Source organism: Podarcis cretensis (assembly GCF_951804945.1).
Source record: "Podarcis cretensis genome assembly, chromosome: 2".
NCBI classification, from domain to species: domain Eukaryota; kingdom Metazoa; phylum Chordata; class Lepidosauria; order Squamata; family Lacertidae; genus Podarcis; species Podarcis cretensis.
Window position 1 is genome coordinate 87,086,810 of NC_137171.1, and position 24,189 is coordinate 87,110,998.

At 43.8% G+C, this 24,189-nt stretch overlaps 1 protein-coding gene across 4 annotated transcripts in view; it reads left to right on the forward strand.

Annotated features, from left to right (window-relative positions):
- The window catches only part of PLXNA1 (plexin A1), a 313,030-nt gene that overhangs the window by 151,364 nt on the left and 137,477 nt on the right, over positions 1 to 24,189 (forward strand). For all 4 annotated transcript variants that reach the window (XM_079964486.1, XM_079964484.1, XM_079964487.1 and 1 more), the window contains exons 4-8: positions 1,490 to 1,630; positions 10,828 to 10,928; positions 15,961 to 16,084; positions 16,285 to 16,438; positions 18,455 to 18,554. In XM_079964486.1, the coding sequence (XP_079820612.1) occupies positions 1,490 to 1,630; positions 10,828 to 10,928; positions 15,961 to 16,084; positions 16,285 to 16,438; positions 18,455 to 18,554 (620 nt within the window). The remainder of the gene's footprint in view (positions 1 to 1,489; positions 1,631 to 10,827; positions 10,929 to 15,960; positions 16,085 to 16,284; positions 16,439 to 18,454; positions 18,555 to 24,189) is intronic.

The following is a 24,189-nucleotide window of genomic DNA, read 5'->3' on the forward strand; positions in this document are numbered from 1 at the left end:
TTTTGATGCTCCACCTTTTTTTCCACACCAGAGAACATTTTAAGAACGGCACAATTGCTAGGTTGCTGGGAAAGTTCAGCAGGGGAGAAATGCTGATCAAAACAAAACTTAAATAATCCAGGTGTGTGACAAATGGGGTTGTAATAGCTGTCCTGCAAGTGCGTGGAGAGAGTTAATGTTAAGATGAGCAAAACATTGCATACAATGACCATATGACAAAGAAGCTAGGTTGTGATGATTGTGTTCATACAGATATTTGGCAATATTTCTGTAGTTGCACATTAGGTGGGATGAAGTTCCCAGTAGATTAAACTCTTCCTCCTCCTAGTGCTCTCCCAGTCTAGATATGTAATGGAAGGCTCACCCCAGTTAAAACAGAGCTTTCTTTTTCATCTCCTCTGCAATGCCTGTGTGGCTACCACTATTTCTCTGCACACCCCTTACCAGCCATTTGCACTTTCTTTGGAGCTATTAACACATTATCCAGAAGTCCCCTGCTTCATTTAAAGTTCATTAGATTTAATTGAAGAGCATTAATGTGCACTGAAGTGCATAATGTAGTTTTATTTTAAATGGAAACCAGGTGGAGCTATTTCTTGTCCTAACTCTTTCTCAAGGAGTAGTTTGATAAATGAATGGAGGCAAAAAAATAAAATAAAGGCAACTTGGATAAGGGTTCTAAAGCAGCAAAGGGATTGGGAGGGGCTCTTGTTGGTTGGCAAGATTAGGTTGATGGTTCATTATTTCCCCTTAAATAAAATATTTAGAAAAATGCATGAAAGATGGGTTTCTGTTTTGGAGAATCATCCTGACCAGGGGTAGGCAACCTAAGGCCCTGGGGGCCAGATGCGGCCCAATTGCCTTCTCAATCCAGCCCACGGACGTTCTGGGAATCAGCATGTTTTTACATGAGTAGAATGTGTCCTTTTATTTAAAATGCATCTCTGGGTTATTTGTGGCGCCAGCCTGGTGTTTTTACAGGAGTAGAGCGTGTGCTTTTATTTAAAATGCATCTCTGGGTTATTTGCGGGGCATAGGAATTCGTTCATTTTTTCCCCTTCAAAATATAGTCCGGCCACCACATGGTCTGAGGAATGGTGGATCGGCCCACGGCTGAAAAAAGTTGCTGACCCCTGATCCTGACTCAGCATTTCCTTCTCTGCTTCTACCTGTGGCAGCCCAAACATGCTGTTGGGATGGGGTTCTTGGGATTTCCTTTGGGCTGATTTATCAAACATCAGCGCATGACTTTGGCCTAGTTGGAAGTCATGAAGTTTTAAGGAACATGGTGTGGTTGAAGGGTAAGGGCTGACTATCATATACTGTATACCTAAAGCTCCTCATAGGTTTTTCTTTCTTTCTGTTCCCCCACCAGCTAGCTATGGTGTGTATTGGCACATTATTCCTTTGCCACCCAAAAAATGTCTCCCATCTTGATGATACTAGGCATCATAACAGCAAATGCTAACGCTGCTGCCTTTTCTTTCAGATCCTTGTGGACCCTGCCAATCCCATTGGACGTTCAGCATTGCAGTATGAGAATGTCATAGCTCATGATGGCAGCTCCATTCTGCGGGACTTAGTGCTCAGCCCTGATCTCCAGTACCTCTATGCTATGACTGAGAAACAGGTAAGAACTTGAGTTTGTCCACAGCTGGCCCTTTTACGTGATTTTAAGCTTAGCAGTAATGAGGCAGAGCCCTTTCTCTCTGCATAGTACATCTGTGTGATATTTCTCCAGCACAGTGTGAGGCAGGACTGTCAGATTCTCAGAGCAACCAAATAAAAATACTTTCTTGGAATACATCACTCCCTTTATTAGTACAGTTCTGATTAGATGTCGAGCTCATGGAGTGATCATGGAGCTCATTGCAATAAAAGTGCTTGTGTGAGTGATGGGCTACACCTTTACTTGATTCAACACCAGAGCGACAGCTCTCCTGAGGGCTCCTTTTTAATGAACAAGCAGATTCCATCATCTGATGGGTGACAGCTTAGGCAGAACTCTGTGTGCGTTGAGTTTCAGCACGCCCTGCAAATGGACAGAATCAGCCAAATGTGCAAGTGTGTTAAAGCTCAGTGTGCGCTGCCAGCCACCACATGATTGCATATGGTACAGGTGGTCACCACAAGCAAGGGCCGTGGCTGGTCATGAAAAAGGGGCTCTTGGTCCACTCATTTTAACTCCGCAAGAAACTTCTCTGCTGTTTCTATGGCAGCACAGTGCAAGTGCTGTACTTTGCCATTCCCCCCACCAACAACTAAAGACCCAAACTCAGCTTTCCTCATTAAACCTTGCCAAAATTGGTATGGTGTGCATTAGTCACGAAAACATTTGTATTATCAGTTTAAGCTGCTTAATCCTTCTTGGGCTGCTGCGCATATTATTAGTTACTCTTTTCCAGAATAACTAATAATATATACTGAGTGTCCGATGCCAAAATTATTATTTTTCTGTGTTTTCTTAGTCAATATAATTATCTCATGAATGTAATGTTCAAACTTGGCAGGACAGTAGCAGACCAGTCACATATAAAGTGAGATCTCATCCTTAGAATAAGTAATACATGGGTGTGGGAAACTTAAGCCTCTCCATGCCTACCATTCCAGGCTTGTGTAAAGTTTCCCACAAGCACCTTTTACCCAGTTGATCTCACTCATTGAAATCAGGGGAATGAGAAAGCACCCAGTGGTGGAAGCCATAGGTGGACGGACCTTAGGTAGGTAAGCCACAAACAGTGGAAGTGCCTGGAAGCTCTGACCCATCCACCTTGTGTTCATGAAGCAGTGGGCCCTTGCTTTATACACGACTGAGGGAGACCTGGGTGTAAATTAATAGGTCTGCTGCTACCATGTCTGGTTTGGCTCTAAGAGTCCCGTCCCCCCCCCCCATTTTGCTCTCAGGTTTATTTTCATAGAATGAATAATATCTATTTGAGTCTGTCCTGAGGGGAAACAAACTTACTATTAGGAAGCAGATGAATCATGGGTACATGCAACATCTCTTCTAAAGCAGACTCATTAGGCCTGTTTTGCAAAAGCTCTGTCATTTGACAGATTGTCTCTGCTACAGGTATTGGAGAAGTTTCTTTGCACTCCTCCAGCAAGATAAACTGGTGTTTATATGAGTTAGGAGCACTGTGGCTGAGTAGCCCAACCTTAATTCTGTTGGGCTGCAGTTTCTTTACCTTTATTCTCCTCTTGCAGTCTGTCCTGTAGCTAAGTCTGAGGATCCTAACTACAGGGAGGACTTCAGCCATGCATGATTTACTTTGTGTTTTACTAGAACTCTGCCAGCCGGAGCCAGGTGCAAAAGATATAAGCTTATAATTAAAGAGCTAGGTTCCTCTTAGCAGCTGCTGAGGACGGGGATTGTTTTGAGTATCAGAGCTGTTCTGAGCTCACAGCCCTTCTACACAAAAATTCAATCCCCAGTTGCCCAAAGCATACTTCAGTGCAGCAGTCTAATTTCAGGGAGCCATTTTGTTGTCTCTGTTGTTAAAGAATTGGGACTGAGAAATGCTTGCTGATCTACTGCGAATCACCAAAGGTTTCCCAGTAGATCCTGATTTACTTTCTGCTCATGCCTGCTCTAAATGAGTGGTTTGGATCATTTGGGGGTTTCCTTTAATTAGGGGCCTTTGGACCACAGGGGGGAAATGTTGGGGATCAAAAAAGGTACCCCTCCTCTGGATAGGTTCACACTGGGTACTCAGTGTGAATCAGACCATGGGTTGGATGACATTAAAAAATGAACAAGATCCAGGCTGCAGACTCCTCATCCCTGCTCTAGACTGATTGTGTACAACTGGAATAAGTGGATCTTACAAACTAGCATCTAGAGCTGCTACATAGGAGATCCACCTCTCCCTATTTAGCCATTGTTCTAGGTTTCCTGAAGCATTGTTACTTATTTTTAAACCTGTTATCCCACATTTTGTCCACATAGAACTTTAGAGTGCTGAGCAGCATAAAAATAGAAAAAATAATCAAAGCAACATCAAGAGAACTGGAAGGTCTTTGCCCTTCTCATCAGCAGATCAGGATCAGCATAGGTTCAGCCAACTCCAGAAGCCTCCACGAATAGCCAGATGTTCACCATGCATATAACGATGGTTTCACACAGGTGTTTGGCCAATAGCAGTGTTCTTCTTCCTCCCTCTTCCCACTGCCACGCCTGTTGGACAGGGGTAGCTAATATGGTGCCCTCCATATGTTTTTGGACTCCAGCTGCCATCAGCATGGTCAGAATGAACGCAAGTTGTAGTTCAGTCTTGTTGGCTACCCGTGATTTAGGGTCCTAAAGATAAAAACTAGCACCTTGGGTTGAGGCTGGAAGTGTACAGTATCACTGAAGATCAAACAGGACCAGATAGGTATGCTCTATCAGGGTGGCTCTGTGGTCTAAACCACTGAACCTCTTGGGTTTGCTGATCGGAAGGTTGGCAGTTCGAATCCACTTGACAGGGCGAGTGTTGGAATTCTGCCTGGGTCAGAGGAATGTGCCACAGCGTAGGCACCGGCAGATATTCCTTGGCGACCTCCCGGCTGCTACTCCCGGCAGATAAGCTGGCGAGGTCTCGGCGATTCTTCTCAGGCTGTGAGAAAAACACACCGTTCCTTCTCTCTCCCCTTTGGTGTCCCCAGGGAGGGGAAAGAAGCAGACAGAAATCTATTTACATCTTTTATTTCTGTCTTTCACTTCAGTACAGAGAAATATGTCTGCACTCAACAGCAGTAAGAATAAACTCCACCCATGTACATCCTGTACAGGTCATATGATACACACACTGAGCTAACATCCGGTGCTCAATAAGGAGAATGGACTGCCCCTTTGTTCCCATGGCAACAGTCACAAACATCCTGTTTGGCTGTCCAGCCACAAGCAGCTGACTGAGCTGCTAGAGCCTTTGCTTGCTGCTGCATTGCTGCTTTATAATAACAGCGAGCTCCTGTTGCTCTGTCCTAGCTCCTGCCAACCTAGCAATTCGAAAGCATACCAGCCTGAGTAGATAAATAGGTACTGCTGTGACGGGAAGGTAAACGGTGTTTCCGTGCACTCTGGCTTCCATCACTGTATTCTGTTGCGCCAAAAGCGTTTTAGTCATGCTGGCCACATTAACCAGAAAGTTGTCTGTGGACAAACGTTGGCTTTCTTGGCCTGAAAAGCAAGATGAGTGCTGCACCCCATAGTTGCCTTTGATTGGACGTAACCATCCAGGGGTCCTTTACCTTTACCTTTTTACCAGGCCAGTTCTAGACAGTAATCTGACAACAACATTTTGAGTCAGCTGAAGCTTCTGCACCTTTTTCTGCAGCAGCCCACTTGTTCTACATTACAGTAGTCCTGTCTAGATGTTACTAAAATGTGAATGACTTGCTAGAACAGCTTTCTTTAGGGAAGTTAGGTCGAAGGCGCTCCTAGTCATACAGCCACCTAATTAAGCTCACCAGTTCTAATGCTGGCATTTTACGTGCAAGAGTAAATTGGAACAAAAGCACTAGGTTCAGCCATTTAAAAATAAAAGGCAAAAAAGACAGTCTATGACTCGACAGCACAGCATGTCATTCCTTGAGTTTTTTTAGGATGCAGGCTAAAGGCATTCAAATAAACACACAACCTGCCTTTTATGTAAAATGTTATGTGGCAATTTGAGGTGTCTCGCCTAACTTGGTCGATGCAGTTGTTGGCCAATCACAACTACCTTTTTTGCGGGCACTTCCATGGGCACTGCCCTAATGCAGCAATGATGGAGGCATATATAAAGGTAAGGGATGCACACAGCATCTGGCAGAAACACTGCAGTGATAAGTCAGAATTAAGGAGTAAATGGACTACTTATCCCAAATGAGCCAAGGAAGCTGCCCCAAAGGCCTTATCTGAGAGGCACCTGGAGGCTCTTTTACAGCAAAAGGCAACATATTATAACAAACATGGTTGCCCTTTAAACTAGAGAAATAGTAGAAGGAGCTACAATAGAAAATCTGCTCTACATACCTTCACATACCTCCTTCCTTTTGAGCTCTGAGACTGTCAAATCAGATTTTTTTTTTTAATATAACATAGAATTCTTTCCCCTTTCATCAATGATTAGCAGCATTTACTGAAATCTCTGCTCCCCTTGGAATGCATGCCTGTCTAAACCTTTCAGGCTTGCCTGCATGGCTGCTAAAAAGCTCTGTAAAAACAGCTTTGTTGTTTGGTAAGGAACTGTGGAGTGGCACACCTGCTACTGATGGAGGCTGTTCTAATGGTCAAGCAGGGCTGGAAAAAACCCAGACACTTTGATTGCCCAGAATCCTAACTTCTGATGCCACCACAAGCAATTTTCTGTATTCAGCTCTGTGCAAGACTGATTCCTAGAAATTTAATACTCCCCCCCACCCCCGAACTGGTCAGGTATCCCACAGCCCTGAAAGAGATCTCTGGATGATGTGATGTGATGTGATGTGATTTTATTTATTTATTTGCCCTAGTTGCCTTTAGGTGAAAACAGCAAGCTATCCTAATGTGGTTGCAAGGCAAGTTGTCTCCATTGCATGCAGCAGTTGAAGAAAGGCGTACCAGATCTGGAGAGTGTAGCTTGAGGCAGCTTCATTAGCAAAGTGAGGTGCTTAGCAGCCTCACCCACCATGCGGGAGTGATCTTTGGGGTGACTAGTGGTGATCTTTCCCTCCCTTTCCCTTTCTACCCTGGCCTCTTTTGGTAAGCATGAGAGTGAATATTGGACTGCTTGACTTTTGTCTTCTTCTGTTAGTTCTTAAACACTACAGGTTTAAGTTTAGGTAAGATAGGGTTTGGAGAGTTCCTAGACAGGATATATTTAGAGATTCTTCTGCTTGTTTACAGTGTTAAATATATGTTGTTGTAGGAGTGATCTTGGAGGAAAAAAGTCCCTGTCCTTTCAAGATCATAGGAAGATACAGACCTTTTTAATATATAGATCAGGCTATTCATCCAACTAGAGTAGTATGTCTCCTCTTGACTGGCATTGGCAGGGTCTTTTCAACTGCCTTTTGAATCTGGGACCCTCTCAGATGTTTTGCTAGAAGTACAGTACACTGTAGTGGCAACATCCAATTGGGAGCAGCTGCTGAACAGCTATGGCCTGAGAGTTGTGGGCATGTTACACTTACTATACAGAGACCACTTGAAATGGTCTCTTGGTACTGCTGGGAAGGTGTGGAGCGTCTTCATATTAGCCACAGCCAGGAATGTGTTTTACATGTTACAACAGCAGGGCTAAGCAATCACATGGAGCCCACTTCCTAGTAAAAATGCAATGTCTAGACCAGCTGTCTCTAAATCCCGGCCACGTGAAGAAAAGGGAAAAGGAGCATGAGTATTAGAAAGAACCACACAGGCCTCTTCTGAACCCAATATGCCAATCCAATGTAATGAGCATTGCTGTCCAGGACTCTTCTGCTTCCCTGATGACGCCTGCATGTACCATGATGCATCATGACATGCATGTTCCAGAAGACAGGGCAAAACGATATGAAACCAGAGTGTCCTCCCTCCCCCCCTGTGTTTGCATGTACTTCCTGTGAGGAAGGAGATCAGTGTGGGGACTTAGTAGGGAGAATATTTTTATTGGAAGGGCAGCACAAAGGTGGGAAGAAATTAAAAGATGGGGCAAGCTTCCCATTCCCTCTGTAACTGGTGGGCTTCAAGGGTTTTTTTTCAACATGGACATCTCTGTTAAAGTCTTTTGACAATGGGGCTATTTAATCCTCAATCTGGTGGCGATTAATTTTGCAGCCAGAGTCCAGACCACACTGGATATAATGAGGGGAGATTTTGGAAGCTTGCTTAAACGGCTGTGAGGACATTGTTTCTGCTGTTTGCAGGTCCCCTTTCTCTCCCTTTGGCTTAATAAAAACCACTCTCATCCACAGCTTACTGTTATCAGGTTGTTGGTGGAAAGTAATTAAATGAGCAGTTGTAACAGAGCTCAAAGGGCCTGCAGAATGAGGGGATTTTAATCAAATCTGTAGGAGCAATTAATAAAGAGCTTGTAACCCTTTAAGGCAGACTCCTGCTGTCAGATTAAGAAGAAAATGGGTTATGACCAGTGTCTGGAACAAGGACAGGGCAATGCAGATGCCCCCAATATTTTTTTCTTAAACTAGGTTTCAACCAGCTGTGTGATGATTATCTTCAAGAGGGTGGTAGGTAGCTAGGAACGGAGATGCCTGAATGAGAGAGTGCTATCCCTTTTCACTGTTTGAAACTAGGTTTTGAATGCTGTACCTAAATCAAATGAGCTATCCGGCATGGCATGTGACCCACCAAGTCAAATACTGCTCAACAGCCCTGCATAATAATCCACCTGGCACTTCATTCTTGCTTGTCTAGACCCTGGAGGGGAGGAATCAGCTGATTGTAGATGAACAGGTTGTTCCTCACCAGTTCCTTTTCTGATGGGTGCTTTGTGCAGTGCCATTCTTTTATCCTAGGCTTTGCTAACCTGGTGTTCTCTATACGTTTTAAACTATAGCTCTCATCAGCTCCTGCCAGCTTGGTCAAGATTTTAGGGCCCTCCAACAACTTCTGGAGGGCAGAGCACCTGGTTGGGGAAGCCTAGCTTATTCCATCACAGATGCTGTATAAAAGGAAGCTCAGTCTACTGTTCCTGGAGACCTCTGTGCTGATCATAGTAGGATAATAACAAACAGAAGATTAAAGTAACTCATCTGTCTTGGAAGCCAGTATAGTCTGTGCTGTAACTCCTTGAAGCTAGAGGGCAGCACAGAGGTTTAAGTGATGCCTTATGTACACTAAGATCCCATGTAAACGAAAACTGTGAACCACAATGCCAGCTTGTGGCCCTGCACTTGCTGTGTTTGTGTATGCTTGTCGATAAGTTCTTTTCCAGCTGAGAAGAGGAACAATTTCTGCAGCTTTGAAAATACAGTCTGGGTGACTTCTGTTTTTGGTGTGGGGTTTTTGTTTTTGGTCTTGTTCTTGGATCATGATTCATCTTGTTCTGATCCATTTCTACTTGGGTAATTAAACCCACATAGACGCTGATCCATTCATATTCTCCCATGAATCACACTTAGAAGGTACCCCGTTTATATTTAGTATTAAAATTCAGCAAGTGCCCTATTGCCCAGAAGCCAGCTTTCTTTCCATATTTCTGGACTATTGAGATCAGTAGCAGGCAAGAGTGCTGTGATAGAGATAGAGCTCAAGAGAGGGGTGTTGGTCTTCAGTGTAGTGTTCTCTCTCTCTTGTACACACAAATCTACATGCACAGAAGGCAGATCTCAGCCTCCACTGGGTAGCTGGAGGTTTTCATAGCCACAGGGTCAACTTCAAGAGAGGAAATTAGGGGAAGGGAAGATTGCACTCAAGTTCAAAAACCATCTATAGGCAGAAGTTAAAAGCAGCTTTGTTAGTAAGTAGAGGAAGGGGCTTTGCCTCCTGAATGTCCCACACTGAAATGCAGGGGCTTGGTGGTAGAATCAAGAATAGTTCCATTCTTCCACAACCAGTCTGCTGCATTTGTATGCTTGTGAAGGACGAAGGTGAACAAGTTGGGGAAGGAGAGACATAGCTTGGAGATAGTCAGTTTCCCAAATATGCCATTTGAAGGGGGGGAATATTTATGCTACCCGGCTCCCATTGTGTTGGTTTTGGACAAAATGGCTGTATAATGGCTAAGGAATGACACACATCTTGACTATTACCATCCTGAGAGAGAGGCCTGAGACAGATTGTTGTAGTCCTGTCCCATGGAACCTTGAAGCCCTCTTCTCATGACACGCTCAGGGTGAGTGGGTGCATATACAAGGGAACAGGATCATAACGCCGGGCCCCACCTCCCATCTGTGTTTCGTAGATACACAGCCTGGAGTATTTCTGTGTGTAGAACAGATTTGCAGCACCTCCTTTTAGCCCTGTTCCCAGGCTCCCGCTGTTTCCTTCCTCCCCCTTCGAAGCTGCCATGGCAGATTTTGCTTCTCGGCAGATGTTCAAAGAGGCTGCTCTGTAGTGGGGTCTGGACTAATAGCCCCCGTGCTTAATTTCCTAGGCACAGGGATGCCTCTGGGGAATGGAGAGGGACTTGAAAGCTTAAGAGCAGGCCTCTGCACCCCCCCTTTCCCCCTGCTCTGATCACCAGCCTCAAAGAAATAGCAGGACGCCTCAGTTAACACTGGGCTTAGAAAGAGCCTTGGGCTTTGACCTATATTTTGTTGACCCTTTCATGGCTACTGATGGTGTTTGGGTTTTTAATGTGGTGATAGCAAGGCATGGGATCTGGGGAAATTATTTTAATCCATGATCAAAGCGTGGCTCCTGCTCTTCTGTTTCTTCCTCCCCTTCCTCCACCACATGCACAGAAACAGCAGGGTCCTTGTGAGGTTTCGCAAATCTTTTGTTGCCCTTCCCACCTTCTATCGTACCTGTAATTTAGCTCTTTGTAACATTTGGAGCTTCCTTTTTTGCCCATTCGTGGTCCTACACCTTTAGTAATTTCAGTATGAGCTCCTTCAAGACAGCAACCTCTGAATATGCAGTTCTACAGATATCTAACTATTCTGGATTTCTGCCAGTTTTGTATCATTGTATGCTTTGTGCCAATTAAAAAGTTGTGACTATGCCATACTCACCAACAGCAGAGGCAGCCAACATAGTGCCCTCCAGATATTGTTGGACTACAATTCCTATTGTCCTGAAGATTTTCAGCCAAGCTGATGGGATGTGTGTGTGATGGGAATCGTAGAGAAGGGACAAAGTTCATGCAGATGATAAAGGCTTGAGTAGCCTGGAATTTCCTGATAGGAAAAATAATTTAACTGCCTGTCCTTATCCCTCAGGTGACCCGTGTGCCAGTGGAGAGTTGTGAGCAATATACAACCTGTGCGCTATGTCTGGGCTCTAGGGACCCTCACTGTGGCTGGTGTGTCCTGCACAACATGTAAGTACTCAATGCCCTCTTCATATCCCTACAAGACTGACAATTGCAGGAAGCCTTCTTTCTTACTCCTTGAATGCTTGTGAAGCTGCATTAGCAGGAGCTGGTAGCTAAGTTACAACTGCTGTTTTAACATCCTTTAATATGAATTATGTGTATTTGACAGAACACAAAAGTGACATAGTTCCTGCCCAGGACACTTACAGTCTGCATGAAATGGACAGGATAGGAATTGGGAGAGATTGGGGAGAGATAAGTGAGAATTGCAGATGAGGGAGAGGGAGGGGATAATTCAGGCATAGCAAACAACATGGCAGATGGCACAGGGTAGGGAGTAGACAAAGGTGGCAATATGAACTGGCAAGAGGTGAGCTTGTGAGGAGTATATTTGTCATGGTGGCTATCCATGTTCCAAAGCAGTATATGCCACTGAATACCAGCTGTTGGAGAGCAGCAGCAGGAGAGGGCAGTTTTCTTGAAGCTCTGTGTGCGGGTTTCCTGGAGGCTCCTGATTAACCACTGTAGGAAGAAGAACACGGGACTAAATTGGCTTTTGGTCTGGCCTGTTCCACTAGAGGTAATAAGAACATAAGAAGAGCCTGCTGGATTAGGCCAGTGGCCCATCTAGTCCAGCAACCTGTTCTCACAGTGACCAACTAGATGGCTGTGGGAAACCTGCAAGCAGGATTCAAGAGCACTCTCCCCTCCTGGAGCTTCCAGCAAGTGGTATTCAGAAGTATTGCTGTCTCCAGCTGTGAAGGCAGAGCATAGCCATCATGGCTAGTAGCCATGGATAGCTCTCTCCTCCATGAATTTGTCTAATCCTATTTTAAGACATCTAAGCTGGTGGCCAGGACTGCCATGATCTTCTTGCGGAATTCCAAAAGGCAGATTTTGCCTTAATCAGGAACTCACCAAGATGTGTTTTTTTTTTTGGGGGGGGGGGGAGCCACTGTCTCTTACCCTTGGTTGACCTGACACACCCACACCCTGTCTGCAGTATGTGGAAAATTATACTCATCTACCTCACAGGATTATTCTCATGATTACTGTGATAATGTATGTGAAGTGCTTTTAGCGCTCATAAGAAGTGCTATAATTATGATTCTGTGATAAGGCATGACATATTTCCTACAAGGAGATTATCTCTTTATAGGAAAATCCATGTATATCATTGTGTGAGGTATGGTGTGATCATTGTATTTTTAAAAATACTTTTATGAATGCCACGGGTTGAAGAAGCTGCTATCTCTACTGACTTCCCAACCTGTATAATAAACATGCATGACATGCTTTAAATATGCAAGGGGGAAGTGTGTCTGATGTGGCTCATGGTTTGGTTTAAGCCTGAGGACTAGAAACCTTGTGAAGAAATTAGTAATAACTTTTGCAAGATATAATGAAAATAGATAAATTTTGGATCTGAAGCTCTTCTGTGACTTTCCATTTCTGGGCTCAACATATAATTCTGCAAAAACCATTATTCCCGGCCTGCAGTTTTCTCTCATTCACTTATCTTCTGAAGTCTGCCCCCACTCCTCTCTCCTGCAGCTTTGAGTATCTTTGCCACAGATGCACTATTGGCGAATTAGCTGCTTTGCTTGGGTGACTAGTCTTGTAGAGGTCTCAACCTGGAATCTCATGACATGAAGGGAGGGGAGCGGCAAAAAGTCCAGCTCAGCAGATTTCACACTGACTGTACCAGTGTCTAATAGCAGTGTCCATTGCAGCTTCCAGTAGAGTGCCTTTCTTACCCTGCTGAGCTGCCACGAACCTTAATGTGGAACTGGACACTGCAGGAGACCAAGAAGTGAATTGGCTAGTCTTTGGCAGTCTGCACCAGGCAGGGGCAAGTGGGCCTTATTTGTCCAGCGTTGCCTCTACAGTCCATCTTACATGCTGCAGAGCTGATTGACAGCAGCCTGCTCCAAGCTACCAGTTGTCTAGTGCACACACACATACGTGTGTGTGTCTGCACACATGTACGCATTCTGAATATCAGGCATGTAGGGTGGTTTGAGATTTAAAAATGCAGCTTCCTGTCCTGAAAAGCAGCAGGAATCTTTCCCGCTCAAAGCATAGATGGACAAAAGCCATGCATTCAAAAGAGAACTGCTCATGTATATCATTGTCCAGCCTTTTTGTGAGAGACAACATCATCTTAAGAGCGTTGTGTGTGTTTTAGTAAAAAACCTGCTCTGAGTCCATTGAATGGCATGAAACAGAAGGCGACCATTCAAGTCCATCAGCCCTTGGATTTGAAAACATCTTATTCTTGTCTTGCCTGTAGTTCAGAGGGAAACTTATTCAGATCTCCTTTAAACACATACCTACTTCTTGGCATGAAATGCCAAGGTTTCTGGCACTGGAATGTTTCTAGCTATGATGGCTGACAGCACCTAGCTGCAGATGCCACACTGCTCCCTGTTTGTCAGATGAGGAGAGAAGTCAAGGACTCTAGAGATTATTCCCTTTGACAACTGCCCTGATCTGCGGAGATCTGGAGAGGCTGTCTTTCTTCAGAACTGCAACCCAGGACCATCTGGCGAGCTGGTAATACCTTAGGAATGAATAGTAAGGAGTAATCCTGTTTTAGTTAGCTTGAGAAAGAGAATATGGGGGCTCTGCATCTCTAAATATTAACATGCAGTATGTCCCTTGCAGACCAACATCTATATACTAAACCCTCTCTCTCATTCTCTCCCTTTCCAAATATTTGGTCCTCTTCTGAAAATGGCTTGCACTTGCCATTTAGCTCCCTGCTACTGATCTAATTTGGCCTGCGACCCAAAGGCCCTTAAACCTAGCAAATGGGCCTCCCCACATGGGAGCAGAGTTGCAACTTGGAATAGAAGGAATGAAACATCAAGGAAAAGGCGTGGGGGAGGAGACGTTTCCTCTGGGCTAGAGGGAAAAACCTCCTCGGAAGCCGCAAAGCCCTGACTGTTTAGCCATGTGGAGCATTTTAATTAAACTCAGAAACATCTCTTTCCCTGAAGCACCTTGGGGAGATGGGTGGGATGCAGAAGTGGTTCAGGAACTCCACAGCGCGATGTCATGCTGGCACTTGCTCAGGAGATAAATCACCAAGATTACCGGGACCTTGAAAGGCGCATGTGTATCTGCTCTTCTGTATTGCCCTCCGCTTAATTAAAATGCTTTTCCGTAATGAAATAATGTTATCGCAGATGCAGGGAGGAGAAATGAAGGAAACTCGTTTAAACTCATTAAATGGAGGCAGCGTTACCTGGATAGAACAGTGCTCTGGGGGCAGGGGAGTGCCACTCTCCCCCCCCAACCCCACCCTTGTAGTAAAGCAAGTGGGATGTAGGATGGCTTCCCATAGGGCAGAAAGGAAAGTGAAGCAGAACTTCATCTAGGATAAATTAATGCAAGGGATTAGAAGTGCATGGAGCCAGGGTGGTGTAGCCTGTTAGTGGGAGAGCCCTGTGATAAGCAGATTTGAACATACCAATGCACGGGTACCTGCTTGCATCTCTGGCATACAGTAATGGTTGAGAGCCTGAGCTATAAATTAGGAAGTCCCTGGTTTGAATCTCACCCCTAGGTGGCCTTAGGCAATCCAGTCACAGCCTCAGTTTTTCTGCCCCCCCTATCTACAGTATGGGAGATATCAATACTGGCTTATCCTACAGGTTTATTGTAAGGGTTACCGCTGGAAAACGTATGCGAAGTGCTCTGAACACTTGCAAGTACCATACAAATGCTTATTATTGTTATCAGGCCTTTAAGTGTTCTGAATAGGTTTTTAGTTTAGTTTATTGTGTTAGCTAAAGGCCTTAATAACCAGCATAGAATTCAGCTGCTATATGCAGATGAAACAGATATCTCATAAAAGTGCTGTCCAAATAAAAACAATGTCCATTTTAACTAATTCAGTTTGGACCAGAGAAATCGGTATTTCAAGTCATTGGAGGGGGGGCAGGGGAAAGAATATAAATAGTGATAAAAGTTAAAGAATAATGTGGTTTTTAAAAAGACTTGGTTTATGAAGAAAAGGGAACCAAAGCCTTTCAATTACCTGAGGCCAGAAGAGCAAAGCTGCCGCTTTCCCAACAATTTAATTGCAGTAATATGCAGATCTCATAACTAGATAATAGCTTTCTGACAGCAGAGAGAACTTTTTCTGATGCCATTGATATGTTATACTTTTTCACCCCACCACCAAGATTAATTTTCATAGTGGAAAAAGTAATGTGTAAAATAACCTTCAGATGCCCAGTTTTTATTATTCAGATATGTTTTGAGACATTGAAGTACAATAGCGAACCGCTATTATACTGCCCTGCAACTAAACAAGATGTTTCTTTGTAGTGTTAGAACCTGCTTCAAGCACCAGAATACGATATAGAAATAAGAAGCTAAATTGCATGAGAGAGATGCTTACAGCAGGGATCACCAACATAGTGCCTGTGAATGAGCCTGCAGAAGCCTTCCCTGGCGTCCACCAGATCCTCCCACCCACCCCAGCTGAAGTTCAGCTTGAAAGAAGCATTCTGTTCTGTTGTGGCCAATAGAATAGGTTGCACCTTTGTCTCATTTCTTTAATGTAATCATAGACCCGAACAAATTAAAAGCAACAACCATAAAATAAAATGGGTTGTGATGCATATATAGATATATGATACAATATGTCAGGAATATTAAAATGTGGAAACTAAAAGCAAGTCAAAAGGAATGTTATAAATAAATAACATAACCAAATTAAAAACTGTAACAGCAGCTGTATAGGATAGGTTTAATCAGGGGAGATTCTGGAGGCAGAAGGAGAAAACTAGTCATAATCTCTGTGGCTGGAAATCTTGAGAGGATCTTGAGAAAATAGGAGTAACCAATCTAATTTGGTCGTTAGAAGAGGCTGCTGCGGCTGTTGTGTGGCACCCAGAAACGTTTGCAAAAAATAGGTAGCAAAGGAGCAAAGAGAGAACTTGGGGTGTTGAAGTAACACACACGTTACTGCTCATAACCTAAAACCACAACAGTGTAATGGATGCTGCCTTCTGCTTCCCCACAGCTGCTCACGGAAGGACCGATGTGAAAGAGCTGATGAACCTCAGCGCTTTGCTTCAGATCTACGCCAGTGCGTCCAGCTCACCATCCAACCCAAGAACATATCGGTCACCATGTCAGAAGTCCCGGTAGGTGGCTTAGCTTCACTTTGGTTGGCCTTGCTTAATACCAGTACATTTCTTTAGGATGTTGAGTCCGTCTGGAACAGTCTGGGCTTGGGAGAAGGTGCACTATGTGGTCTTTGTTCTTAGATCTTTTGTCTTAATGAACCATGGAGCAGGTGTTCGCTTGTTTTCTGTGTGTGACATTCTCCTTCCTGTTGTCTCAGCTGGTTCTGCAGGCCCGGAATGTCCCTGATCTCTCTGCTGGCGTGAACTGCTCATTTGAAGATTTTACAGAGTCTGAAAGTCGCATTGAAGATGGCAAGATCTACTGTAGTTCTCCTTCTGCAAAAGATGTCATCCCTATTACCAGAGGGCGAGGTGAGTTTGGGGTTTCTTGTCAGCTTGCACCAATGGAGTCCAGAGCAAAAGTTCTCGGGGGTAGGATATTTGATTACATACTTCAGAGAACATGAGTTTCCAAAAATCAAAACAAAAACAACCCCATTTGAGTAACACAATAGCTGAGCTAATATCTCTCAGTTTATTTATTGCCATGATGTAAGATGCTATGGATTATCCAGGTTATTTTTAAACTTGTTTGCTGCTGTGGGAAGGCTCTTTCTACTGTGCTTGTGTATGTGATTTTGAGAGTATTCATATCCTATAATGCTGAGGGGGAATTGTAAGTTGTAGGCACCTTGGGGTGCACTTCCCCCTCCATTGGTATTTGTAGAGTGAAAATAGACATTAACTTCCCTTGAAGGAGCTGAAGTGGCATAAAAGAGGAGCCATCTGCATCCTCTGCAGTGCGGTTGAATCTGGTATAAAGGCTTTCGCTCTGGACAGCCAAGAATGTGAACTATGCAAAAGTATTTTTCTCTTTCTGTCTCCGCATGGAAGGCAGGCAGTCTAGACCTTTGTGCCATGGTAGGCTGTCCTTTGCTCAGTTCAGATAGCATGTCATATTTGAGGCACAGAGGAGTTCAAAATACCAATATCTATACCTCCTGTGAGAAGGATCAACATATTTGTGAGCAGGAGAGCAGAGACTGAGGCAGAGAATTTGAAGAAAGGAGAAGACAGGGAGAAAGAAGGCAAATGACTGAAATGGGTGCATTTACAGAGTGGCAGGGAATATATTGTTACTATTCTATTTAGTAAGGAATGTATGTGCTACCCTTGGCCAAGGTGATTTACATGTCCTCACCACGGTTCGAAACTCCCACTGTTCTAGGCACATTCTGCGACAGGGAATTTCGTTAGCGTGAGCAGTTTCTAAGCTCTGGGCGCAGTACTATGCCTAAGATTTCAGATTAAAACCACAAAGTGGAAGGAGAGGAGGACCTTTTTCTACCTCACCACTTTCAGCTGCTCTCTGAAGACTGGAGAAGAGACCCTCTTAAGAATATTAGGGGGACGGGCAAGGGAAAGACTAAACCGTGTGAGAAATGAACATAATATTTTAGCTGCAGTTCATTCATTTTCAGCTTTGTATTCTTGTTTTTTTAAAATTATTTTTATTCAATTTCCAATACAAAATTTAAACATACATTTTCAATATTATCACAGATACGTAATTTTGACTTCCTTCAGCTCATACGCGAATCTTCCGTTTTCTAATCTTCTATCCGCAATTCTAAATTTAACATTGCCTTTTATTTTAAATAAACCTATTCCCTTATTCCCTTTTTTACAGTGTTTTTAATATTATTTCTTCACAAAGCTTCCTGTAAACCCACAAATGTCAGCTTTGTATTCTTGTTACAAAAAAGCGTCCCTAGACATTCCATTGTTGTGCCCATAACCTAGGTTTAAGGTGCCATTTAGCTCCTAGCTTTCATATCTCAGTTTCTAACACTGGTTCTCACTATAATTGTGGATAGCAACATGAGACTGGTCCAGTGGTTTGCTTGGGCTGATCGCTGAGTAAGGCATAATTGTTACACACCTCCTAGATTCCTGGCCTCAAAATGATCGATAACCCACTGGTTTCCCAATAATTCCACAAGAGGCTCCTAAATTTGACAAAGTCAGATTCCCTCCTTACCTGTGGAGGTAGTAGAAAGCCAAATGTTAACTCTGAACTATGCAGTTGGAGGCCTCTGGTACTCTTCTTCCACCTGTCATTTTACTTACATGCTGAGCAAGATCATCTATCCTCTGCATCCTGCTAGATTTTTAGTGCAGGTCAATCACACTTCTCTTCAACATCTATAAACTAGTGTTTTTGTCCGCTAACTAGGATTGTTTGAACTGCTCCTCAGATCAAACAAAGTCACTGCAAGCCTCACTCATTTGCGTGCTGCCAAACCCTGCACTCTGTTTTCCCAGATGCCCATGCTGCTATTTCTCTCTTTAATATCTGATCTATTTTCTGCCTGTTTTCTGTTCTAGGCGACAAGCGAGTGGTAAAGCTCTACCTCAAATCCAAGGAGACTGGGAAGAAGTTTGCAGCTGTGGATTTTGTCTTTTACAACTGCAGTGTTCACCAATCGTAAGTGATATAAAACAACTTCCCCTTCTCTGGTTTTTGAGCTTATTCTGGGAGAAAGCTGCAAATAGCATGTGGCAGACATAATAAAACTGGGGAGAAAGGCAGATGTGTGCAGTGTAAAATCTTGTTAAATACAGAGGGGGGTATTTGGGGGTTGCCACACTTATTGTAAGGAAAGCCAAGCCACCTTGCCTTGCTGTTAAAGTTTGCTTTGGGCAAGAAGCTGCTTGGGCATCAGAAACCACATCAAGCTGAGAGGATTATCCTTTTTTTTTGTCTTGGTGAAAAGAAACTGCACTGTGTTCATTGACTACTGGTGTAAGAAATGGTTTAGTCAGGAGCATCTGAGTAAACAGGTTTAGCATAATTGCTGGACCTCAATGACTGTGTGTGTGTGTGTGTGTGTGTGTGTGTGTGTGTTTGTGTCTTGCTCTGCTTGCCAATTGGAAGTGTAATTTCACCTGCAGAACCCTATTTATGAATTCTTACCCATGAGGAGAACTTGGGTATCTCTAGTTGAAAGGATCAAATAACAGTTGGAGTGAAAGACTTCTTCCAGGGACCTTAGAGACCCCCTGCCTCTCAGATTAGACATTACTGGGCTAGATGAGCAAAGTGTCTGGCCTGCTAGAAAGCAGCTTCCTATGTTTCCTGTGTAGGTGTGAATTGATGATTGGTAGCACTGTTTGATCTGACTGCATCTGCTAGAGGCCTAACCTCATGTATAGCTTTAATACAGCCCATCAGCGCCCAGCAGGTTCTAATTTAGAACCTCATTTTCATATAAGCTGCACTGTAAAATAATAGCCAGTTTCTCATATTGAAAACTATAAAAAACTAAATCTGTGATCTCCCAATGTTTATGCTTTACAGCAATCTGTAGAAGGGAGCGACCTCTGTGGCATCAAGTGTTTCTGTGCAGAAAGCAAAATAGGGCAAAACTGTCAGTGCTACCCAGAAGGGAGAGTTTGCATGCTGGGGATGCTGGATCCCAGGCTGCAAAGGTGAAATGGAAGATCCTGATTACCGAAGGCATTTGTTAAGAGTTTCTCCAAATGAAATAAACAAGGCCTTACCTTTGGCATCTGCTTTCATTGTGCCCTTGCATGCTATGGGTGCCATATCTCATCCGTAATGGGGTTGTGGTATGATCTCTGAAAGGAAGGATTTTCTGTGCCCGAGTAACCGGTCTGAATGCTTCTACCGAACACTGCTACAGTTCAGTCATTTGGTTTTTGTTGCCTGTTTGTAGCTTTCATAGCCCCAGCCCTGTCCTACAGCCTCTAGGGCAGTGGAGGGTATGGCTATACTGAAGCCACACCATGCCCACGGACGGTCCGGGAATCAGTGTGTTTTTGCATGAGTAGAATGTGTCCTTTTATTTAAAATGCATCTCTGGGTCATTTCTGGGGCATAGGAATTTGTTCATCCTCCACCCCCCCCCAAAAAAAAAAACCAGTCCAGCCCCCCACATGGTCTGAGGGATGGTGGACCAGCCCACGGCTGAAAAAGGTTGCTGACCCCTGCCCTAAACCATGTATGAGATGGCCCTCCTTGCTCCCAACCAGGGGTGGGTTGGGCTGACTGTGGGTGCTGGCGCATGCTGATGACTTCACGCACAGGCATCGTGTGCTTACCAGCTAGCCCAGTAACTGGCTGGGGGTGAGGGGTGTGCCCATTTAAATCCCACACAGAGAATGCACAGTAGAGGGAAGAGTGTGATAGAGGAGAGGAAAAGAGAGGAGGAGAGAGTGGGGTGTAGCAATATTGTGTATTCAGACTATTTCTCGAATATAGGCCATCCAGGGAGATAACCAGAAGGGCAATAAATACAATCTTAACCACTTAGGTGTTTTGGTATTGCTTTTTTGTTTTCCAGATAGGACTGCAGGTTAAGTACAGATTAAGGTGCCCCTCCCCAGGGAGCATATGTTAAAGAGCTAAAACATCCTATACTTTAAATGTGACTTTCTTTGTAGGCTTGCTAAATTACTTGACTGACCCTTGGGCTGTGTTCAAATGTAGTGGTTTGGAGAAAATGGCATCACAGGTGTAATGGGGAGGACTAGTGAACCATATGTGGCCATCCTCCATCACACCTGGGTTTCCTATCCATGATTACAGTATTATGAGAATTACCGTAAGTTTCAGTGAGCTTTGTGCTTATGTGTTCTCCCATTTTCTGGTGTGACCGAGAGGAGGAGATGGGAATTTTCTTATGCTTACTTGACAGTTTAGTTATTGCATACCAAACTGTGGTTTATTTTATCTATGGTTAGTTGAAATAAGTCAGCCTCATAAACTGTGGTTTGAAGTTGGCTTGTTTCAGCAAACTATCGTTATATTTAACCACAGTTTAAATTTGTCTGGATGCTGGTGACACAAGCAGCAATTGGTTGTAAAAAAATTGAAGCAAAAGCTTCCAGGCTCCAGAGAAGGAGGCTAGTGCAGGAGTTCGGGGTTTGCTGAGGCTTGTTATGATTTAGCATTACATTGGAATTTAATGTTGAAGTTCAGATTACTGAGTAACCTATAATTCTAGTCATACAGTTACAGTGCGATAGGTTGGGAAGATTAATGGGCAGGAGAAAATAATAATCAAACAATTAGAAGGGGTAGCCTGAAGCTATTCTGCATAAAATGGCTTCAAAGGCAGCTCTTCACACAAGATGAATTCTTTAAACTTTAAAAAGGAAGGAGCAGCCAAGAGACGGAAGAATCCCAAAAGGTGCCAAGATACCAGAAGTGAAACCTGCTATTTCAATATTGAGGCCTGCTGGTGAAATGTCTGTCAGGAAAGGCGGGGGGGGGGGGGGAGGAAGAGAGCCTGCAGGGGCCTGCCTAGACTTGTCTGCTGGGAAGATGCTCTTATCCAGGAGCATGCTCTAGTCTAGGGTATAAAAGTTGGACAGCAGGTTGGAGCAGTCAGGACTCTGATCCGGGCAACAGAGTCTGTAATATGCACAAAGGAAAGTCCCATCAAGGCCCTTTCTGACATGGAGGAGATGCCAAGTCTGCTGCTGGGAAATTATTCCCACCTGCCGTTCCTTCAGAGAGCAGATCGGGGCTCCTGGGGGATGGGGGGAAGAGAGGAGGCGAGGATTCTCTTTAGCTAGATTTTCTGCCTTACCAAGGTTTTCTTACCTTGGTTTTCTTCGAAGGAGAGATTTCTTACTCAGTCTTTCATGTTTGTTCGATCTTGACAGTTGGATAAGTTTTGGCACAGGCAGGGTTCCAGTTCAATTTGGTGTTCAGGTTCACATCTGACCTGTTAAATCTGAAGCTCTCTTTCACCCACATTGGCTAAAATGCAGGATCTAAAAAGAAGTCATAATCTTTCCTTTCCTTTTCACATAAGTTGGTGAAATTTGCAGGAAAATGGAGCCTTTCTAGGGTGGGTTAAGCCTGCCAAATTTCAGGGAGATCCAGCCAGTGTTTTCTGTGTTTGCTTGCTGGGAACCTTTAAAGAGTTTTTTCTTAAAAATGGAAAAGTCTCTAACTTCTATATTTTCTGCCAGAACTGGATTCAATTTGTTGTCATAGCTGCCCCTTCTGAGGGAATGATGTATGCCAAATTTCAGAAAAATAGGCACAGTGGTTCTCCTACAAGGGCTGACTGTTTTGAGGTGGGGATATAGAAATCGCATTCCCTTCCCTAATTTTGTTGCTGGACAATCAGGGGGACATATGAGAGAGGTTTCCCTTGGTAAAAAAAAAAAAACTTGCCAGAGTTCAGACAAATAAAGGTTATTGTGCAGCTAGGTGATTTTACCTCCTTTTATTTTTTAGAAACTGAAAAAAATCACCTAACAATTTGAGGTACATTCAGAGCCAATACATATGCCTGGTATATACCACTGTTGGACACAAATACCCAATAAAAAAGTAAATGTGGTTTTAAAAAACCAAAAGTTGTCTCTTTAAACTAGAACATTGCAGGCCAATTACGATGAGACATTTTTTAAAAAATGTAATTGTGATGGGATGATGAGCTGCTTGTGCGTAAAGCTTAGTCCCTCAGAGTTTGGCTTGGTTATCAAAGCTCTGTCTATAGCGGAGCCCCTTGAACATGACTCCCTCAATCGCTGGCAGAATCCGACAGTGGGCGTTTGCGGAAACGCTTCCAACATAGAAGCTCCTTAACGGAAACGCGTCTTCGGGATTCTCGGCGCGACAGTTTCCGGCGAGGGGTGGGTGTCCCTATAGGAGGTCCTGAAACTTCCCCACTGTTTTCGCTGGAAGTCTCTCTGAGCCATCCCTCCGACTCACTTTCCCTTGGAGCTCCTTCTCTCCCCCTGCTGGTTCCCTCCTCTGCTGCCGAGTCTCTCCTAACCTCCGAGCCCTTCCACCACCTGCCCTCCTGATGGCAGTTCCCTGACAGTAATGTATGCAGAACATAAAAAGCAGAATAACCTGCAGTTAAGCAGGAACTGAGGCTGATTTATAGCCAGGTTGAATTTTAATTTTAGATGAATTATTTTAAAAAGCAAATTATGGTTGTATTAATATTTATAAAATCATTTTAGAGCTATTGATGACAGTGGTTGTTTATAATCGGGTTTTTGCTTTGTTTCCTTCTTGCCTTGCTGTCTTTGGGGTTTAAAGGTCTTCACAAAAACCAGTCATGGAAAAAAGAAATATTAGTCACCATGTACTAGATGCAACCAGTTAGCAATCCGATTGGAACTGCACTTGCCTGCAAATAATTCCCCATGCCTGTTGCTAAGTGAATTGCTTAAGCAAAACTCTTCCTGTGTCTTTCCAAGCACAGTGGCCTACTAATGCCAGTAGTGTCTTTTTGTAACATTTTCTAAAAACCCAAACAAGATGCTCTGTTTCTTTAGCCTTAACTTCTCTCCCCCCTAAACTATGTTAATCTTGGCTAGGCTTCTAAACTATGCACACGTACTAGCCTGTTTTCCAAGCTGAGGAATGTAGGGTCTGGCCTCATCTCTAAAAGGAGGCTTGTGAAGGAAAATCAGATTCTAAGTGATATTATGCCTCACATTTTCAGGGACCAATTCATTATCTGTTAGGCAATAACAAGTGCTATACATACAGAGTGGGGAACGTAAGCAGAACTGTGGTTAACTGGACCAAAGGTCATCCAGTCCATCGTTGTGCTTCAAACAGCGGCCATCTAGATGTGTCTGAGTGCTTGCTAACGTAGATCAAGGCAACAGCACCCTTGTGTTGCTTGTCCTCAGCAGCTAGAATCCCAGGCATAACAGTTGCCATGGTTGATAACCATTAAAAGACTTACCCTTCATGAATAGCCATGTGACTGTGTGTGTATATATATCTATATTTGTGTAGGCTCACCTGGCAGCAGTTGCAGGTTGGTCTTTGTCTGTGACCCACAAGTGCTACATGTTTCTTGGACATGTTTTGACACGGCCACTTTCCTGATGTTCTCGTTAGCACTTAGCGGCCACCTTTTTGGCCCGCTGCTGCAAAACCATTATTCGTGAGGTTTAGTTTCTAAAAGGTAGCTTTTCAGTGTCTTTGACAGAACCCCTGGGGTCCCCATGACTTCTGGCATGTTGGGTTACTGACAGGTTAGTTTGTTCTGTTTCTTTTTTAGAATATTTGTTTATTGAGGTTTTCAATTAAGTACTGACAAAATGGATAATGT